This window comes from Pristiophorus japonicus, chromosome 18, assembly GCF_044704955.1.
Source record: "Pristiophorus japonicus isolate sPriJap1 chromosome 18, sPriJap1.hap1, whole genome shotgun sequence".
Taxonomy (NCBI): domain Eukaryota; kingdom Metazoa; phylum Chordata; class Chondrichthyes; family Pristiophoridae; genus Pristiophorus; species Pristiophorus japonicus.
In genome coordinates this window covers 88,866,472-88,887,702 of record NC_091994.1, presented here as the reverse complement: position 1 = coordinate 88,887,702, position 21,231 = coordinate 88,866,472, and the positions used below count along the sequence as shown (strand labels likewise).

The window sequence follows — 21,231 nt, the reverse complement described above, 5'->3', positions numbered from 1 at the left end:
GATCGGGTGGAAGGCAGGAGAGAGAGTGCAACATTACAACAGTGACTACACTCCAAGTGTACATCATTGGCTCTAAAGCGCTTTGAGACGTCCGGTGGTCATGAAAAGTGTTCTATAAATCCAAGGTTTTCTTTCAAGGCAAAAGGAGATGGTAATGGGACAAGTAAAGGAACAAAAAGATGGGTCTAGAGGAGCTGCAAATGGGAATAGCTGAATCCTTACCAACAGCTGCTGTGTTATTTCTCGATGTCTGGCCCAAAGACGGAGTGGTATCTTCCACATTCAGGATATGGTAGCCTTGTGGCTATGCTGCATGGCGAGCAACCAACCAAGAGTTTAAATCTCACCATGTCAAGTTGTGAAATTGAAATCAGTAAATCTGGAAATTTGTGGGATGGCACCAGGAAAAATTACCATGGACATTGCTGGATTGTCACAACAACCCAACTGGTTCCCTCATGTCCTTCAGGGAAGGGAACTTGCCTCCCTTACCCAGTCCGGCCTACATGTTGCTATTTGATTAACTTGATGCCCTCAGGACAGCTAGATATGCTGCCTTGCCAGTGGTGCTGATGTCCCAAGGAACATTACAAAGCATTCCTACAGCCCTTGCTAGGGTTTGACATGGTCACTCTCAGGGAACATGATATAGATGCCTCTTGTAGTGTATCTGGTGAGCTGCTGAGCTGGCTGCAAGACAATTGCTAGGAATTCTCCTGGGCTTCTTCCACTCTGCTGCTGTAACTTTGGGGGGGGAAACCTTGTTTTGGCCAATGAACAGGGCTGCTGCTGAACTTGCGGCAAAGTTACACCCGCAGAGTGGGAGAATGAGTATCTGGCTAAGTTTGATAGTCCTGGAGTGACCATGGTTGAATGATGTCAGACTTGTATACTGTATTTTTCACTCGAGTGGTTTTGTTGGTGGCAGTATTCGGGCTGCAGGCAGCTCGCGGGGCGATAATTAAAGGGGAGGTGCAGAAGGAAAAAAATGGCCACCTTGTTGGTCAATGGCGGGGTCCATGCTGTGATCTCGCAGCCCGGCTCCCTGGTCGTCCAGGGATGGCCCCTTTCCCGCCCGCATCCTCGAGAGCTGGAGTGGGGCGCAAAGCATCCTCGAAGTTTGCAGTGCTACACGGTGGGACGCATAGCGCTGGTGGGCAGACAGGGCCTGCCCCTTCATTAAAGGCTCGCTGGAAAAATATCACCAACGATGTCTCCAAGATCCTACAAATCCCCTGGGAGGGCAGACGCACCAACATCAGCGTCCTCGTCCAGGCCAACATCCCCAGCATTGAAGCACTGACCACACTCGATCAGCTCCGCTGGGCAGGCCACATAGTTTGCATGCCAGACACAAGACTCCCAAAGCAAGTGCTCTACTCTGGCTCGTTTGCCACGAAGGAGCTCAAAGGTGGGCAGCGGAAACGTTACAAGGACACTCACAAAGCCTCCCTGTTAAAGTGCGACATCCCCACTAACATCTGGGAGTTCCTGGCCAAAGACCGCCCTAAGTGGAGGAAGTGCATCCGGGCGGGCGCTGAGCACCTCGAGTCTCATCGCCGAGAGCATGCAGAAACCAAGCGCAGGCAGCGGAAAGGGCGTGCGGCAAACCAGTCCCACCTGTGACAAAGTCTGTGGCTCTCGTATTGGACTGTTCAGCCACTAAAGAACTCGCTTCAGAAGTAGAAGCAAGTCTTTCTCGATTCTGAGGGACTGCCTATGCTGATGATGGGTTTTGTGGGTAAGCTAGGAATTCTGCAGTTTTTTTTTGAAAGTTTCACCTGAAGTTAATTGTCTTGCTTAGCAGGCTGAATCCATTGTAGGAATAAAGGCCGCGAAATTCGGTACTGCTACGTTTGGGGGCAGTGCCGGCCGCAAGGCGGGAGTTCCTGTGCCAGGCGCCGAGGTGCCGCCCCACAACCTATATTCGGGTTACCGCCCCCAGAGGAAGTGTAGCACAAAATATTGCACTCCACATCCTCTCGAGGGCTGGAGTGGGGCGCATCCTCGAAGTTTGCAGTGATACACGGTGGGACGCATACTCCTGGTGGGTAGACAGAGCCTGCCCCTTCATTTAAGGGGAGGGCCAAGCTGCCGACTCTGTGGGCGGGAAAGGGGCCATCCCTGGACGACCAGGGTGCCATGGCAGCGAGATCACGGCGTGGACCCCGCCATCGACCAACAAGACAGCCATTTTTGTTCCTTCTGCACCTCCCCTTTAATTACCGCCCCGCGAGCGGCCTGCAGCCTGTTGCGCGCCCCGCGAAGCTGTCGTGGGCATCACCCACCACAGCTTCAGGGAACGCTACCGAATTTTCACTCCAGGGTGAAAACGGGTTGTTGCGCACAATGCCGTCGTCATCGCTGGTGCAGTGGAGCGGTACGCTACCGGTTACCGCCGCCGCTAAACTCCCGTGGGAGTCTGTAGTGGCGTCGCGCCCGGGCGAAAAATCTATTGCGCCCCCACTAACGGGATGCGCAAACGCCCCGAATTTCTTCCCCTAAGAATCCGTGACTAAACAAATGATCATGGGCCATTGGAAGGTGGCAGGGCTAAATGCTCTTATCATTCAGTATTTGTTTTGTGTTCTTGCAGGGCAGAGTGCAGTAATAGAGTATGGTACAGTAACAGTACATAGTTATAGACTGGCTCAGTAACAGTACACAGTTGTATAATATGGTTCACTAATAGCAGTGGTGAAGGCAGAATTCTTTTGGGGGTGGGAGCAAAGGGGGTGTTGAATATGAGCTTTCTAAACCAAATAAAATGACTTCAAAAGGTCTACTTTTCAAATAGGAATTTCACAATTCTAGAATATAATAATAGACTAAGTGTATAGCTACAGAATACAGTATAAATGTGCATTACTACTTTAAAGTACAGTAGTTACAGTACATTTGTAGAGTGTAGTCAATATTACAGTAGTCATAGCAGTTATACATTATAGTAGTGTACAGTTATGGAATATAGTACAGTGCAGTTAGAGTACAGTAAACAAGAATTTGCATTTATATAGAGCCTTTAACATAATAAAATATCCCAAGGCACTGCACAGGGGTGTTATGAAACAAAATTTGACACTGAGCCATATAAGGGGATATTAGGACAGATGACCAAAAGCTTGGTCAAAGAGGTAGGTTTTAAAGAGCTTCTTAAAGGAGGGGAGAAAGGTAGAGGTTTTGGGAGGGAATTCCAGAGTTTTGGGCTCGGGCAGCTGAAGGCACGGCCGCCAATGGTGGAGCGATTAATTTCCGCAAAAGGCTAAAATTGGAGGAGCACAGTCATAGAAAATAAAAGGAAGGTTTGCAATTATGTAGCGCCTTATTCCATCTATCAGAAATATCTCAAACCATTTCACAGTGAATGGTTTTGGATGCCAAGGCTGTTATTGGATAGTAAACGCAGTAGCATTTTGCATAAAACTGGATACAACATAGTCATAGGCAGTCCCTCGGAATCGAGGAAGACTTGCTTGCACTCCCAAAGTGAGTTCTCTGGTGGCTGAATAGTCCAATACGAGAGCCACAGACCCTGTCACAGGTGGGACAGACATTCGTCGAGGGAAGGGGTCGGTGGGGCTGGTTTGCCGCGCACTCCTTCCGCTGTCTGCACCTGACCTCTTCACGCTCTTTGCGTTGAGACTCGAAGAACTCAACGCCCTCCCGGATGCACTTTCTCCACCTCTGGCCGTCTTCGGCCAGGGTCTCCCAGGTGTCAGTGGTGATGTCACACTTTACCAGGGAGGCTTTGAGGGTGTCCTTCCGCTGCCCACCTTTGGCTTGTTTACCATGATGGAGCGCCGCATACGGCAATTGCTTAGGGAGTCTCATATCTGGCATGTGAACTATGTGGCCTGCCCAGCGAAGCTGATCGAGTGTGGTCAGTGCTTCAATACTGGGGATGTTAGCCTGGATGAGGACACTGATGTTGGTGCGCCTGTCCTCCCAGGGGATTTGCAGGATCTTGCGGAGACATTGTTGGTGATATATCTCCAGCGACTTGAGGTGCCATCTATACATCGTACAACATAGAGCAATGAGATGAATGACCAGTTAGTCTGTGTCTTTTGTCTTGTCGGTTGGAGGGAGGAACGTTGGCCTGGACAACCAGAGAATGCTCTGTGGTGAAACAACACATTACAATAGCATTTTAAAAACGTGGATCATGTGCTCCCTCAACCTCTTGTTCTCCAAAGAAAGCAACTAAGAGTTTTTAGCTGCAATTTTCCTGGTTACTAAACTAAAGCAGCACACCCAAAGTTTGTTCCTCCCAATCCACTCCTGGGAACGCCTGCATTTCCAGCTCTTGGCCTAAAATAAGTTTCGCAACTCTGGTTGGATGTATTCCTAGAAGTTTCGTCACATGACCTGCTACTTCCAACTGCCCTGCCCAGTAAAACAGTAAAAATCCTTTTAATTGTCTTCCGTTACCAGTTCTCCCAAATAGGAACTCGGTGAGGAATCATCTCGTATCATTTCCCATTCGAAAGTCGTGTGCCCAAGAACTTGCTGATGGACACTAAGGATTGTGGACCATGTTTGTTTTGTTTTAATGAGTTATCTTTGTTTAGTATAAGTTTGATTTTTGTTGTACTGCATTAGTATCTTGTTAATCTTTCACCTTTTGTCTACAAGTTTATCTGTACATAAATCTAGACAAATAAATTCTTTACCTGGATGAGATGGTTTAACAGTCTGTCCTTTTATTCTGTCCGCTGAGGCACCCCACATAAAACCCAGTCAGTGATTTACTGTGATTTGGAGTTAATTATTGGAGCTGGATTATGATAACCCATACATGGCAGAAAATAAAAGTACAGATCTTGCTTCATAAGAAACTTGTCCATTTATGGAACTTTCATATAGGCAGAAACATCAGAATAGTGTTGGGGAAAAGCCTAAATTGTATTGGTCCTCAGGAGATGATTGGCCTTGTTCAATGACCAGGACACTTGCAATGAATGTGTGCAGTCAAATCGTCTTCATCTTCGATAGTGGACATTCCTTGATAGTATGAAGCATGTATACAATCAAACCAGTGACAGTCATGGTTAGATATTCTGTCTCAAATTCAGGGAGCCTTGATTTAATTATTTATAAACCTTGACTTGTTCCGTGTAATGTCTCTGAGTTGGTACCATTCACTCAAGGGGTTAAGAATCTTTGAAATTCTCTAGCCTGGAGGGTGGATGCTCAGTCATTGAGGGATTCAGGGTCCCAGCATCAGTATATAGGCACTGGTTTGTCTTTTTGTTTGTTTAGTGCAGCCTGTGGACTGGTTATGGTCCCCAAATCCTGAAAATCTAGCCTTGCATCCATCCTGGCATCAGTAGGAGGGAAAATGCTCGAATCTATTATTAGGGACGTGGTAATAGGGCACTTAGAAAATCATCATATGATTGGGCAGAGTCAACACGGATTTATGAAAGGGAAATAGTGTTTGACAAATGTTAGTTTTTTGAGATAGATAAAGGGATCTATTTGGATTTTCAGAAAGCATTCGATAAGGTGCCACACAAGAGGTTATTGCACAAAATTAGGGCTCATGGGATTGGGGGTAATTAGCATGGATTGAGGATTGGTTAACAGACAGAAAGCAGAGAGTAGGAATAAACAGGTCATTTCGGATTGGCAAACTGTAACTAGTGGGGTGCCGCAAGGATCGGTGCTGGGGCCTCAGCTATTCACAATCTATATCAATGATTTGGATGAGGGGACCGAGTGTAATATATCCAAGTTTGCTGATACAAAGTTAGGTGGGAAAGTAAGCTGTATATATAAGTGAGTGGACAAGAACATGGGCAATGGAATATAATGTGGAGAAGTGTGAAGGTATCCACTTTTTGGTAAGAAAAATGAAAAAGCAGAATATTTTTAAATGGTGAAAGATTGGGAAATGTTGGTATTCAGATGGACCTGGGTGTCCTTGTACACAAATCACAAAGTTAACATGTAGGTACAATTAGGACAGCAAATGGTATGTTGGCCTTTATTACAAAGGGATTGAAGTGTAAGAGTGAAGAAGTCTTACTACAATTATATAAAGCCCTGGTGGGACCACACCTGCAGTACTGTGTATGATTTTGGTCTCCTTACCCAAGGCAGGATTTCCTTGCAACAAAGGTGCACTAGACTGATTCCTGGGATGAGGGGATTGTCCTAGGAGAGATTGAGTAGACTAGGCCTCTATTCCCCAGAGTTTAGAAGAATGAGAGGTGATCTTAATGAAACATATACAATTCTTAAAAGGCTTGACAGGGTAGATGCTGGGAGGATGCTTCCCCTGGCTAGAACCAGGGGTCACAGTCTCAGAATAAGCGGCCGGCCATTTAGGACTGATGAGAAATTTCTTCAAAGGGTTGTGAATCTTTGGAATTCTTTACCCTAGTGAGCTGTGGATGCTCAGTCATTGAGTATATTCAATTCAGAGATCGATAGATTTTTGGATACTAAGGAATATGGGGATAGTGCAGGAAGGTGGAGTTGAGGTAGAAGATCAGCTATGATCTTCGTAGGCTCCAAGGGCTGAATTGCCTACTCCTGCTCCTATTTCTTATGTTTTTAAACCTTGGCAATCTGGCCAACAAAGCCCAGGTAACTCAGTTTGTGAATATTTCTTACTCGCCAGCTTGACCTGAGTGAGTCTGGAAGTTTGGAAAGGGCTTTTCTTAGTGCTGTTGTCTCAGTTGATACGATACCACGGTCAGTTATTGTCAACGATTTAAGATACATGCAAATGATTGGGAACATGCGTGTAAACTTTATATATGGTCCGTGAGTCTCCGTGATACACACCCAAGCAACTCGTGAACAGAAATCTTGGGACGCTGCTGGATTAATGGGCTGTGCAGGGTATAGTTTGAATTTATTATAACGTACACTGATCTTACATATCTGTGATTTTATATAGTTGAACCTTTTGATTTGTGATCTGTGGTTCAATGTTGAAAATACCAATAGAGGTGAAGGATCACTGTGAACCCTGGGCAATGGATCAGTAGACCACCGAGGTCATGGGGTGATAGATCACTACAACTGAGGAGCACTGGGTCGCTGTGAGCGGTGGCCCAATGACTTGTCAAGGCCACTGTGTATAGGAACACCCTCTGGTCTGAGTTTCTAGTGATCTCCTAAACATGAAAGAAAGAAGACTTGGATTTATACAGCGCCTTTCACGACCACTGGATGTCTCAAAGTGCTTTACAGCCAATGAAGTACTTTTGGAGTGTAGTCACTGTTGTAATGTACGAAACGCGGCAGCCAATTTGCACACAGCAAACTCCCACAAACAGCAATGTGATAATGAGCAGATTAATCTGTTTTTGTTATGTTGATTGAGGGATAAATATTGGCCAGGACACCGGGGATAACTCCCCTGCTCTTCTTCTTCGAAATAGTGCCATGGGATCTTTTACGTCCACCTGAGAGAGCAGACGGGGCCTCGGTTTAACGTCTCATCCAAAAGAAGGTACCTCCGACAGTGCTCCCTCAGCACTGCACTGCACTGGAGTGTCGGCCTAGATTTTTTTTTGAGCTCAAGTCTCTGGAGTGGGACTTGAACCCACAACCTTCTGACTCCGAGACGAGCATGCTACCCACTGAGCCACAGTGAGCACGGACCAGAGAAAATCTTCCTCAAAACATTGATGATGTCACGACACACAGCAGCCAGCAGTAGGGAGTCCTGATCTCACCACAGTTTGGGCGCAGTGATCTCGTGATTTCCCAAAAAAGGTGTAGCTTTTCATTGTGTACTCACAGCACAGTTGAGTCTGCAGACTGAGTGTACCTTGTGCTGATCATGTGCTTCAGGCATGTGTGGGCGGGTGGATGCTAATATCAAAATGAATTTTACACCATTTCCCATCGCACTTGCAAGAAATGGAAAGTAGAGGTTACATACAAATCAGCAAGCGTTTGAAATGAGTCTACTTAACAACCATCTCTGCTCTCCAAAAACCGATTCATGTGTGAAGTACTTTAGGATGTTTAGATGGTGAGATTAGACACTTTACCTTTCCACCTCTGGCACTCTGAGAGCCTCCCCAGCGCCTTCCCCTGTCTTGACAGTCTCACCCCAGACATTTGTTTTCCTCTTTGGGAGTATGTACTTTTCCTGCAGGTTTATTTGGATGGACACATGGCCATAATTTTTCTTCCTCAAACTGCAACGAAGCATCCGAGAGCGGGGCCAAAAGCACGGTAAATAAAGACATATAGCAGCGTGGAGAAAAAAAAGGGATGCTCTGGATCAATGCCATTTGCCTGGAGAACACCACCACACCCCCGTCAAGTCACAGCAAGCAGCACTGTGACCCGCACCAACAAGCCTGCACTCAACAGATGCTGCACAGGAACCCACGCTGGGGAGAGTCTCTGGAAAAGAGAGCATAAAAGAGAGAGAAAGCTGTGTGGGGCTCACTCTCCGAGCCAGCAGCAGCAGACTGGGAGTCAGACTGATCACAAACCTGTCCGGACTTATAAACGGGCACTTACTGTTCTGCATGAGATGAATTAAAACAGGCTGTGTTTTTTTTTGGTAGCACCTTCTGCCTTTTTAAAACTTTGATTGTTCTTTGGATGTATGTTCTACATTCCCCATTTCCTTGATTTTATTAAACCAAAGTCTCACTGCAGATGACCAAGAGGTAACAGGTTATAAATTCCTTGAATGTTGGAAATGGTACAGGCTCCAGCTGTTGGGTGCCAACCCAGTGTGAGTTGAACTAAAACTCCCAAGTTCACAGTGATGGTGAAAAGTGTCATTTTCAAACTCACCTTTTTAACCTTCCCGCTGGTTGGAACCAGCTTCTCTACAGAACCCATTTATACTTGGTTGAAAGGGAAACTTTTTTTTTTTCTCCTCCTCCAGTTCATGCCTCGTTTTAATCTGAATATGCTGACTCCTCCCTGGGGTTCAGGCTCTTTATTGCTAGGCACCCTGTAGAACCTCACCCAATTGGCCATTCTTCACGTGTAAGCTTAGGCGATGGGTATTGGCAGGATCTTCGACAATGGCCGCCAAGCCTCATCCTGTCCTCCCGATATCCACACACATGTCCTTTCCAGCAGGAATCACACAATCACCATCAGCAGCATGAATCTTGTCTGATTTGCTCACCCCCACCCCAGAGGCACAGTGCCAGTTATAACACCCAAATGAGATCAAATAATACAACAATAACTGGCATTTATATAGTGCCTTGACATAGTAAAACGTCCCGTGGCTTTACAAGAGTTTTACTACGTTTGATACTGAGCCACATAGAGATTTAGACAAGTGACCAAAAGCTTGTTCAGGTGGATGTTTTAAGGAGCAACAACAATTTGTATTTATATAGTGCCTTTAATGTCCCAAGATGCTTCACAGGAGTAAGACACAGATTTTACACTGAGCCACATAAGAAATTACAGCAGATGAATGAAAGGTTTTAAGGAGCGTCTAAAAGGAGCAAAGAGAAGTGGAGAGGGGATTAGGGAGGGAGTTCCAGAGCTTGGGGCCTAGGCACTGAAGGCACCGATGGTTGAGCAATTATAATCGGGGACGCTCAAGAGGGCAGAATTTGAGGAGCGCAGATATCCTGGGGGGATTGTGAGGCTGAAGGAGATTAGAGATAGGGAAGGGTGAGGCCATGGAAGAATTTGAAAACAAGGATGCGAAATGTGAAATCATGGAAGAAATTTGCTTAACCGAGAGCCAATGTTCAGCAAGCACAGGGATGATGGGTGAGCAGGACTTGGGCAGCCAAGTTTTGGATGACCTCAAGTTTACGTAAAGTAGAATGTAGGAAGCCAGTGAGGAGTGCATTGGAGTAGTCAAGTCTAGAGGTAACAAAGACATGGATGAAGGCTTCAGCAGCAGATGAGCTGAACAAGGGTGGAGTTGGACAATGTTACGGAGGTGGAAATAGGCGGTTTTAGTTATGCCGCGTATATGTGGTCAGAAGCTCATTTCAGGGTCGAATATGACACCAAGGTTGCAAACAGTGCGGTTCAGCCTCAGTCACATGCTAGGGAGAGTGTTGGATTTGGTGGCTAGAGAACAGAGTTTGTGATGGGGACCAAAGACAATGGCCTCGGTCTTTGATATTTAACTGGAGAAGATTTCTGCTCATCCAGAACTGGATGTCGGACAAGCAGTCTGAGCATCTTGAAGGAGAGTGAGGTAGTGAGGTGGAGAGATTTAGGGAGGGAATTCCAGAGCTTGGGGCCTAGGCAGCTGAAGGCATAGCTGCCAATGGTGGTGATTAAAATCAGGGATGCGCAAGAGGTCAGAATTGGAGAAGCGCAGAGATCAAAGTTGTGGGGCGGGAGGAGGTTACAAGGATAGGGATGGACGAGGCCATGGAAGGAGTTGAAAACCAGGATGATAATTTTAAAATTGAGGCATTGTTGGACCGCTAGCCAGTGTAGGTCGGTGAACATGGGGGATGGGTGAACAGGACTTGGTGTGAGTTAGGATATAGGCAGCAGAGGTTTGTAAGGTGGCCGTCCAGGACAGCATTGGAACAGTCGAGTCCAGAGGTAACAAAGGCAAGGTTTCAGCAGCAGATGAGCTGATACGGGGGCGAAGTCTGATGATGTTACGAAGGTGGAAATGGGCGGACTGGTAATGACACCTGGGCATGAAGGATGGCCAGTTGTGGGAGGTAACAAAAGCTTCAAAATGCTGTAGAACTGTATCCACTATGAGTCAGTACCCTCAGGACAGGAAGGGAGGGACTGGGGGAAAAAGAGACTGAAAAACAGCAGTCACCGTGAAACATTTTGTTCCATTTTATTTTAACTGCTACTAGGCAAAAAAATGATGACGCTGACTTGAACCTTTATGGCGGACAACTGATTTTGCCTGTCGTCGTCAGATCTGGTTGGACCACATACGGCACGATCAGGTCCTGCTGTCCTCTGCCAAAACTGCTCACTATTCCAGGATCATTCTGCAATGCAAAGATATCGCCCAGCTTCACTTCACTGTTGTTGTTTACAGCTCCCTCTCCTCGGGTACTGTCCCCCTCCTCAAAAAACCCACCCTTCAACCCTCTGTCCTGGCAAACTATCACCCCATCTCCAACCTAACTTTCCTCTCCAAAGCCCCTGAACGTTTTGTCTCAGCCTAAATCTCTGCCCATTTTCCCCACAACTCCATGTTTGAACCCCTCCAATCAGGTTTCCGCCCCTGCCACATCACTGAAATGGCCCTTATCAAAGTCACCAATGACATCCTATGTTACATAGAATTACATAGGATATACTGCACAGAAACTGTCCATTCAGCCCAAATAGGTTATGCTCCTCTCGAGCCTCCTCCTGTCTTTCCTCATTTAACTCTATCAGCATAACCCTCTATTCCCTTCTCTCTCATATGCTTGACTAGCCTCCCCTTAAATGCATCGATTTTATTTGCTTCAACCACTCCCTGTGGTAGCGGGTTCCCCATTCTCACCGCTCTCAGGGTACAGAAGTTTCTTCTGAATTCCCTATTGGATTTCTTGGTGACTATCTTATATTGATGACCTCGAGTTATGATCTTCCCCACAATTGGAAACATTCTCTCTATATCCACTCATCAAAACCATTCATAATTTTAAAGACCTCTATTAGGTCACCCCCCCTCAGCTTTCTTTTTTCCAAGAGTAAAGAGACCCAGCCTGCTCATTCTTTCCTGATGGGTGTACCCTCGCATTTCTGGCATCATCCTTGTAAATCTTCTCTGCACCCTCTCCAGTGCCTCTCTCCTTTTTGGAATGTGACTGTAACCATGGCGAATAATCCTTCTTCATCCTTCTCGAACTGCCTGCAGCCTTCGACACGGTTGACCACAAAATTCTCCTCCAACGTCTCTCCTCTGTTGTCCAGCTGGTTGGGACTGCCCTCGCCTGCTTCCATTCCAATCTATCCAGTCATAGCCAGAAAATCTCCTGAAATGGCTTCCCACTCCACTACCTCTGGGGCCCCTCAAGGATATATCATTGGTCCCCTCCTATTTTCATCAGCATGCTGCCCCTCAGCGACATCATCCAAAGTCATCGGGTCCCACATGTAAGCTGCTGACACCTAAATCAACCTCGCCACCACCACCACCCCTGAAATCTTCCACTGCCTCCGAGTTGTCTCACTGCTTGTCCGACAACCAGTATTGGATGAGCAGAAATCTCCCCCAATTAAATAGTGGGAAGATCGAAGCCATTGTCTTCAGTCCCCGCCAAAAACTCTGTTCCCAAGCCCCCGACTCCATCCCTCTCCTTGGCCACTGCCTGAGGCTGAACCAGACAGTTCCTAACCTCTGACCCTGAGCTGAGCTAATGAACCCCATATTCTCTCCGTCGCAAAGACCGCTTACTGTCACCTCCGTAACATTGCCCGTCTCCGCCCCTGCTGCTGGAATCCTCATCCACACACTCGACTATTCCAATGCTCGCCTTGCTGGCCAACCTCCTTGTATCCTCTGTAAACTTGCGCTCATCCAAAGCTCTATCCTAACTTGCACCAAGTCCCGATCACTCACCACCCCTACATCGCTGTGCTACATTGGCATCCTGCCTCAATTTTAAAATTCTCATCCTTGTTTTCAAATTCCTCCATGGCCTCACTCTTCCCTACCTCTGTAATCTCCTCCAGCCCCACAACCCTCCTACATCCCTGCGCTCCTCTTATTCTGGTCTCTCGGGCATCCTCAATTTTCTTCAACATTAGCTGCCTAGGCGCTAAGCTTTGGAATTCCCTCCATAAACCCCTCTGCCTCTCTACTCCTTTAAGACGCTTCTTAAAACCTTCCTCTGTGACCAGGGTCACCTGTCCTAATTTCTCCTTATGTGCCTTGGTGTCAAGGTACGTTTGATAACATTCCTGTGAAGCGCCTTGGGACACTTCACTACGCTAAAGACACTATATAAATGCAAGTTTCTGTTGTTGTGATTGGGTGGGGTTGAGCAGAGACTGTTTTTCTTGAAGCAGACATAATTTAATTTTATCTCACACCGGAGGGATGATTTCTTTACCTACTGGCTGGCACTGGAGATTTGTATATTGTGACTGGCTGATTGATTTACTGCAGAAAGAAATGTTCCTTTGGTTTTAAACAGCTAAAGAGATAAAATTGGTCTGCATTCCTTCAGCACACACACATGGCCCATTTCTACAATACTACTTTCTAAAACAACCAGCTCACTGACACCAATGGTACCTGTCCAGAGGCTTGCCCCATTCTGCTGATTTCAGTTGTCGTGTTCATTGGTTTAATTCTTGTTTTTCTCCTGGAGGTGCTCGAGCATAGCTCCATTGATGCCGATTTCCATTGTGTCCTTGTCTAAGTGGCCATTCCTGAAGGATGAGTCCCAGGCAGTGAGTCCAGCGGCCTATTGGACTGCACAGTATCTTCTCCTGACATCTACACTTTCCAACAGTATCCGTGGACAGTAATCAGGAGGGCGGTTGAGGGAGGGGGGAGTCTCTGTCCTTGTTGTCCCATCTCTAACCAGAGATGCTGAGATCAGTTGCAATGCCCCAACTGAGGTAGTGGGGCAGTTCAATGAGTGTTGTGTTCACAATAATATCAGACTGGTTCAGTGCCCTTTTTTCTCTCTCTCTGTCTCAGCTCTGACACAGTTGTTGGTTGGTGTTCTGTGCCTGACTTTCTGTTGGTTCTGAATGGCTTTTCTCCTTGATGTCCTGCAGCGATGCATATTTCCAATGGCGAGGAGATGGAAGCCCTGAAGGACAGCCCCTGCTTGAAGAACCACATGGCCCTTTGCAAAGAGGAGAGCGCCTCGTTCGATGTGCTGCCGGACTACATGCTGAACGTGAAGCGGCGGATCAGCGCTGCCCTCGGTCCGGGCGGGGCGGAGCAGCCAAACGGCGAGGGAGGGACGGCAAAGGCCGAGCAGGAGGAGCCGGCCGCCCGCCTGTGCCGGCAGCAAAGTCTGCGAGCCAAAGCGGACCTCAAGCGGCAGCACGCCTTGCCGGCCAGCGACGGCAGCGCCCCGAGGGACAGCCAGCTGCGGTTCAAAGCCTGGCAGTCCCAGTCCCAGCCCCTTGCGGTGCGAGGCTCCGCCGGCAGCTTGTCGCTGCAAGATGGGGCCGCCCGAGGGACGGCGGGGATGGGGAGCGGCCGCCAGGTGGTGGGCAAGGCGGATAGCTGGCCGCACCAGAGCCTGGCCACCGAGAGCAACTTCACCACCGCCTCCAAGAGCGACTTCTCCCTCAACACGCTGCTGGCGGAGTCCGAGAGGGGCGAGCCGAGCGGTCTGCAGAGGCGGCCCTCGCAGGGCTCGGACCACGACAAAACAGCAAGTAAATATTCCACTTGTTCTAGCTACCGATTTTTTTGAAAAAGTTTACAAAGAGGGTGAAGTCACTTTTTGATTCACCCGGCCTAGAAATTCGTCTGGGGCGCTGGCGCAAAACGGCCGCTGTCGGATGGGCCGCCCGTTCTACGCAGCGCCTGATATTCAGTTCCACTGACGGTGGCCCATCCGATACCGCCCCAGACGCCTCTCTAAGCCACAGTCTGCAGTCACGGGCAAGATTTGATCTTTGAGCTATGACCTAGGGCAGTAAATATTGTTCTGTACCTAATTCATAAATGTGGAACATGAAGTACTTAGGAAAAAAAGACTTGGATTTATACTTATCACAACCTCCAGATGTCTCAAAGCACTTTACAGCCAATGAAGTAATTTTGGAGTGTAGTCACTGTTGTAATGTAGGAAATGTGGCAGCCAATTTGTGCACAGCAAGCTCCCACAAACAGCAATGTGATAATGACCAGATAATCTGTTTTTTTTGTTATGTTGATTGAGGGATAAATATTGACCAGGACACCAGGGATAACTCCCCTGCTCTTCTTCGAAATAGTGCCATAGGATCTTTTACATCCACTTGAGAGAGAAGACGGGGCCTCGGTTTATCCAAAAAATGACACCTCCGACAGTGCAGTGCTCCCTCAGCGGAGGAAATCTTCATTAGCGCAATGTTATGACACACAACAGCCCAAGCAATTCCAGCCCGAAACGTTACTGCACTGCTTTATTTATTTTCAACCACCACCCCCAAGCTGTTTACCTTTAGAAACATCTCATAGAATTGTAGAAATTTACGGCACAGAAGGAGGCCATTCAGCCCATCGTGTCTGCGACGGTCGAAAAAGAGCTATCCAGCCTAATCCCACTTTCCGGCTCTTAGTCCGTGGCCTTGCAGGTTGTGGCACTTCAAGTGCATCTCCCTTTTTAAGTTATTGCGAGAGCATCCACTGACCCCTATTAAAAGTCCCAACAGTGTGCAGCACCCTGCTCTGTGATATAACAGCGCAGAGACCCGTAATTCTTTCAACTGGACTCCAGAGTGAGGTACAGGAATGAAAGACCTGAAGCAGCACGGCGCTCCCACACGATACAACACCGACAGCCAGGAACAGCTGAATAAAGAACAAGCAATGTTCCCGCTGTTCGCTGGAGTATCGCTTTGGTATTTCAGCTTCTCTTCAGGGAAGGAAAGGTTGGAGATCCCAGTCTGCCCAGCCTTTGCCAGCAGGGGATGTACGTCAGTGGGCAGTGTACCCCTCCAGTGGCGGGCATGGTTGGGATCAGCAGCTTTCTGCGTGGGGAACTGTCTTGGCGCTCCAGTTCTATTATACCTTTTGGAATATCTCAAAGCAAAATTCAGTCACTGTGACTCATTCACTGGGAATAGAACAAGTGGATGCTTGGTTTTGTATTCAGTCTCTCCATTCCCCTATATCTCAAGAACTGGAGCGCCAAGACAGTTCCCCACGCAGAAAGCTGCTGATCCCAACCATGCCCGCCACTGGAGGGATACACTGACCACTGACGCACATCCCCTGCTGGCAAAGGCTGGGCAGACTGGGATCTCCAATCTTTCCTTCCCTGAAGAGAAGCCGTAATACCAAAGCGATACTCCAGCGAACAGCGGGAACATTGCTTGTTCTTTATTCAGCTGTTCCTGGCTGTCGGTGTGTATCGTGTGGGAGCGCCGTGCTGCTTCAGGTCTTTCATTCCTGTACCTCACTCTGGAGCCCAGTTGAAAGAATTACGGGTCTCTGCGCTGTCAAACCACGGAGCAGGGTGCTGCACACTGTTCGGACTTTTAAGAACTGCAGCACTTCTCCCGCTGGCTCTGTCCAGTGCATTCCTGTTAATTGATCTAGAGTCATAGAGCTAGAATTTCCACAAAATCCGCCAACGCCGAATTGTCGCCCAAAAACCGCTAAAATTATTAAATTGACAACGGCGAAAAATTGATCAAAAATACGAGAAAAAAATTCCACCCAGTGGGGAAAAATGGATCTTACACGCCGATTCTCGGCGGAAAACGCGATCCTGGGCAAATTGGGCGGTTCCTACTCAAATTTAGACCGAGGCTGTGGGTCGGGCCTAGGGAGGGGGAAAACGCACACACACAATTTTCCAAAAAATAAAAAAATTAGAAAACATTGTTAGGACCTTTTCCACTTAATTGCTGTAAAATATTTTTCTTTTAAACTTGAACTTGCCTTTTTTTGCCGGGCTTCATACCTCCCGCCCAGCTCTGGCTGGTTTCTCGGGGCACGTTTTTTCTACTCACCTACGGGTCACCGCTGTGACCAAACTTGGGCGGTAGCGGTTTTTCCGCCGGTCCGCTCCCCAGCGGTATTTCGAAACCACCGGCGGAACTCTTTGGTGAAATTTCCGCCGGGGGGGGGGGGGGGATTTCTGACGAAAACAAAGAATACTGCCGAGAGACCCGGCAGAAATGGTGCTGAATTTCTAGCCCATAGAAGGAGGCCATTCGGTCCATCGAGTCCATGCCGGCTCTCTGTCGAGCAATCCAGTCAGTCCCATTCCCCCGCTCTCCGCGTAGCTCTGCAAGTTTATTTCCCTCAAGTGCCTATCCAATTTCCTTTTGAAATCGTTGATTGTCTCCGCTTCCACCACCCTCCATCAGCAGCGAGTTCCAGGTCATTACCACTCGCTGCGTAAAAAAGTTCTTCCTTACGTGTATCTCTTGCCCAAAACCTTAAATCTGTGTCCCCTACTCCTTGTACCATCAGCTAATGGGAACAGCCTTTCTCTGTCTACTTTATCCAAAACCGTTATAATTTTGTATATCTCTATCAAATCTCCCCTCAACCTCCTTTGCTCCAAGGAGAACAACTCCAGCTTCTCCAACCTGTGTAGCTAAAATCCCTCATCCTTGGAGCCATTCTGGCAAATCTCCTCTGCACCCTCTCGAGGACCTTCACACCCTTCCTGTGTGGTGACCAGAACTGGATGCAATACTCCAGTTGTGGCCCAACCAGAGCTTTATAAAGGTTCAGCCTAACTTCCCTGCTTTTGTACTCAATACCTCTATATTTATGAAGCCCAAGATGCCCATCTGCTTTGCTAACTACTCTCTCAGTATGTCCTGCCACCTTCAAAGATCTGTGCGCATGGACTCCCAGGTCCCTCTGCACAATCTTTAGAACTGTGCCATTCAGTTCCCTTCTGATCCCTTCTGCCAAAATGCATCACCTCTCACTCAAGGAGCTGGTTGGGCCACTACAGTTGGCTTCAGCACCCCTTCATTAGGAGCCAGAGAGCTTCTCCTGACCACTCTGCAGCCACCAGTGGTGGACAGTGTGAAAGTGTGTGGATATCGGGTGAGGACAACATTGGACTTGGCTGTGATACCCCCAACAATCTCGGTCAAGGCTCACACATGAAAAATGTGCACTTGGGCAAGGTACCAGCAGACATCTGCCATCTGTAAAGAACCAAGTACAGAGTGAGACAGGCTAATCAAGCTTGCTCCTCCCATAGGCCATGGACTCGATCTGAACTATTTAATCTCCTCCCACAGACCTATCATAGACTCTAACTGAGCCGTCTGATCTCCTGAGCGAAAATTTTGCATAAATACTTCCTTGATCTCCAAGGATTACCAAACAAATCACCAGAATACTCATCATCCATGATTCAACCCTGGCTTGCTATCCTCACCAGCCAACATTTTCCCTCTACCCCAGCAGTACGGGAACTATCAAGTTCTTTGGCGTGACTTCCGGTTATGGACCTGCTTTTGCTTGGGGTCTGTTGCTGGTATCTGCGTAACGAGGGTTACATGAGTCTCTGCCCCGTGTTGCTACAATGGTACAATGTTTATACTGCCAAGTAGATTTTAAAACATTCACTGGAATAAAGCCATGCGCGCCTGCTCGTGTTCTGGTGAATTATCATCTGTAACGTGATCAGGAGCGAGAGATTGCATGGGTGTGTACGCATATATACTAGAGTGTGTGAACGTATGTGGACATGATTACATGTATGAGAGTATATGGGTGCCCAGGTGTTTGTGTGTACCACTGTTTCTGAAAGTGTGTGCGCACACATGTATGCATGCAGCAACATATGGCATGCACGGATGCATGCTTACACAAATGTATGTGCATGCAAGTTTATCTATGCAATATACGTTTCCACAAGTGTTTATGTGCCCGAGTGTATATGTAGAAACATAGAAAATAGGTGCAGGAGTAGGCCATTTGGCCCTTCGAGCCTGCACCACCATTCAGTAAGATCATGGCTGATCATTCACCTCAGTACCCCTTTCCTGCTTTCTCTACATACTTTGATCCTTTTAGCCGTAAGGGCCATATCTAACTCCCTGTTGAATATATCCAATGAACTGGCATCAACAACTCTCTGTGGTAGAAAATTCCACAGGTTAACAACTCTCTGAGTGAAGAAGTTTCTCCTCATCTCAGTCCTAAATGGCTTACCGCTTATCCTTAGACTGTGACCCCTGGTTCTGGACTTTCCCAACATCGGGAACATTCTTCCCGCATCTAACCTGTCCAGCCCCGTCAGAATTTTATATGTTTCTATGAGATCCCCTCTCATGCTTCTAAGCTCCAGTGAATACAGGCCCAGTCGATCCAGTCTCTCCTCATATGTCAGTCCTGCCATCCCTGGAATCCGTCTGGTGAACCTTCGCTGCACTCTCTCAATAGCAAGAATGTCCTTCCTCAGATTAGGAGACCAAAACTGAACACACAATTCCAGGTGAGGCCTCACCAAGGCCCTGTACAACTGCAGTAAGACCTCCCTGCTCCTATACTCAAATCCCTTAGCTATGAAGGCCAACATACCATTTGCCTTCTTCACCGCCTGCTGTACCAGCATGCCAACTTTCAATGACTGATGTATCATGACACCTAGGTCTCGTTGCACCTCCCCTTTTCCTAATCTGCCGCCATTCAGATAATATTCTGCCTTGATGTTTTTGCCATCAAAGTGGATAACCTCACATTTATCCACATTATACTATATCTGCCATGCATTTGCTCACTCCTCTAACCTGTCCAAGTCACTCTGTAGCCTCTTAGCATCTTCCTCACAGCTCACACCGCCACCCAGCTTAGTGTCATCTGCAAACTTGGAGATATTACACTCAATTCCTTCATCTAAATCATTGATGTATATTGTAAATAGCTGGGGTCCCAGCAATGAGCCCTGCGGCACCCCACTAATCACTGTCTGCCATTCTGAAAAGGACCCGTTTATCCCGACTCTCTGCTTCCTGTCTGCCAACCAGTTCTCTATCCACGTCAGTACATTACCCCCAATACAAAGTGTTTCAATCTTGCACACCAATCTCTTGTGGGACCTTGTCAAAAGCCTTTTGAAAGTCCAAATACACCACATCCACTGGTTCTCCCTTGTCCACTCTGCTAGTTACATCCTCAAAAAATTCTAGAAGATTTGTCAAGCATGATTTCCCTTTCATAAATCCATGCTGACTTGGATCGATCCTGTCACTGCTTTCCAAATGCGCTGCTATTTCATCTTTAATAATTGATTCCAACATTTTCCCTACTACTGGTGTCAGGTTAACCGGTGTATAATTACCCGTTTTCTCCCTTTTTTTTAAAAAGTGGTGTTACATTAGCTACCCTCCAGTCCATTGGAACTGATCCAGAGTCTATTGACTGTTGGAAAATGATCACCAATGCATCCACTATTTCTAGGGCCACTTCCTTATGTACTCTGGGATGCAGACTATCAGGCCCCGGGGATTTATCGGCCTTCAATCCCATCAATTTCCCTAACACAATTTCCCACCTAATAAGGATTTCCTTCAGTTCTTCCTTCTCACTAGACCCTCAGTCCCCTAGTATTTCCGGAAGGTTATTTGTGTCTGCCTTCGTGAAGACAGAACCAAAGTATTTGTTGAACTGGTCTGCCATTTCTTTGTTCCCCATTATAAATTCACCTGAATCTGACTGCAAGGGACCTACATTTGTCTTCACTAATCTTTTTCTCTTCACATATCTATAGAAGCTTTTGCAGTCAGTTTTTATGTTTCCAGCAAGCTTCCTCTCATACTTTATTTTCCCCCTCCTAATTAAACCCTTTGTCCTCCTCTGTTGAATTCTAAATTTCTCCCAGTCCTCAGGTTTGCTGCTTTGTGTGCGTGTGCAAGTGTATTATGCATGACTATGCATTTACCTATGTATATGTACACAAGTGTATGATTTCATCAGTGTTCTGTGCAAGTGTGTGTGCGCCAGTGTGCAGTGCAACTTTGTGCACGCGAGTGTATGTTTGTGTGACCGTGTGCACAAGTGTACATTGGTGTGAGTGTATGTGCAAACCAGCATATCTGTTTGTTTGTTGAGCACTAGTGTATGTGTATGCCAGCGTGTAGTATAAGTATGTGTGTGCATGACTGTGTGCACAGGATTATTTGTGCATGAGTGACAGTATGTGTGTGCACATGCAAATTTATGCATGCAAGTAGGGTTTTGACTGAGCGCACAAGGGGGTGCGTGTATTTGTGAGAAATTGCATGTGGGTGTATTAGTGTTCAAAGCTTGAGGGTGTGATTGTTGCTGTGTGCATAAGGTCTGCGGTTGTGACTATGTACAAGAGTGTGTTTGTGTATACGAGGAGGAGTGGGTGTGAGTTGTGAGATGGTGCGTGTGTGTATATCTCTGCTTTTGGTGAAATTCAATAGCGACTATTTTTAGCCCTTATTGATATTTTCTGCTGTTCCACCAGATGCCAGACATGAACTACTGACTGTTGCTGTAGCAATAGAACCATTTTTGGAGGAATCCGCCCGTATTTATTTACATTTTGAACTTTTTATAAGATAAGATTATTTGGCAGCCTGACTGTTGCCATAGTAACAGGACATTACCCACCTATGCTTTCTTCACATAACTCTCAGACCTTGCTGCGCGTGACGGGATTG

General features: G+C 47.1%; 1 protein-coding gene across 1 annotated transcript in view; it reads left to right on the top strand.

Moving 5' to 3' along the window:
* Positions 1 to 21,231, top strand: part of arhgef19 (Rho guanine nucleotide exchange factor (GEF) 19) — an 89,478-nt gene that overhangs the window by 33,483 nt on the left and 34,764 nt on the right. The window contains exon 2 of the mRNA XM_070860945.1: positions 13,675 to 14,289. Within this exon, the coding sequence (XP_070717046.1) occupies positions 13,675 to 14,289 (615 nt within the window). The remainder of the gene's footprint in view (positions 1 to 13,674; positions 14,290 to 21,231) is intronic.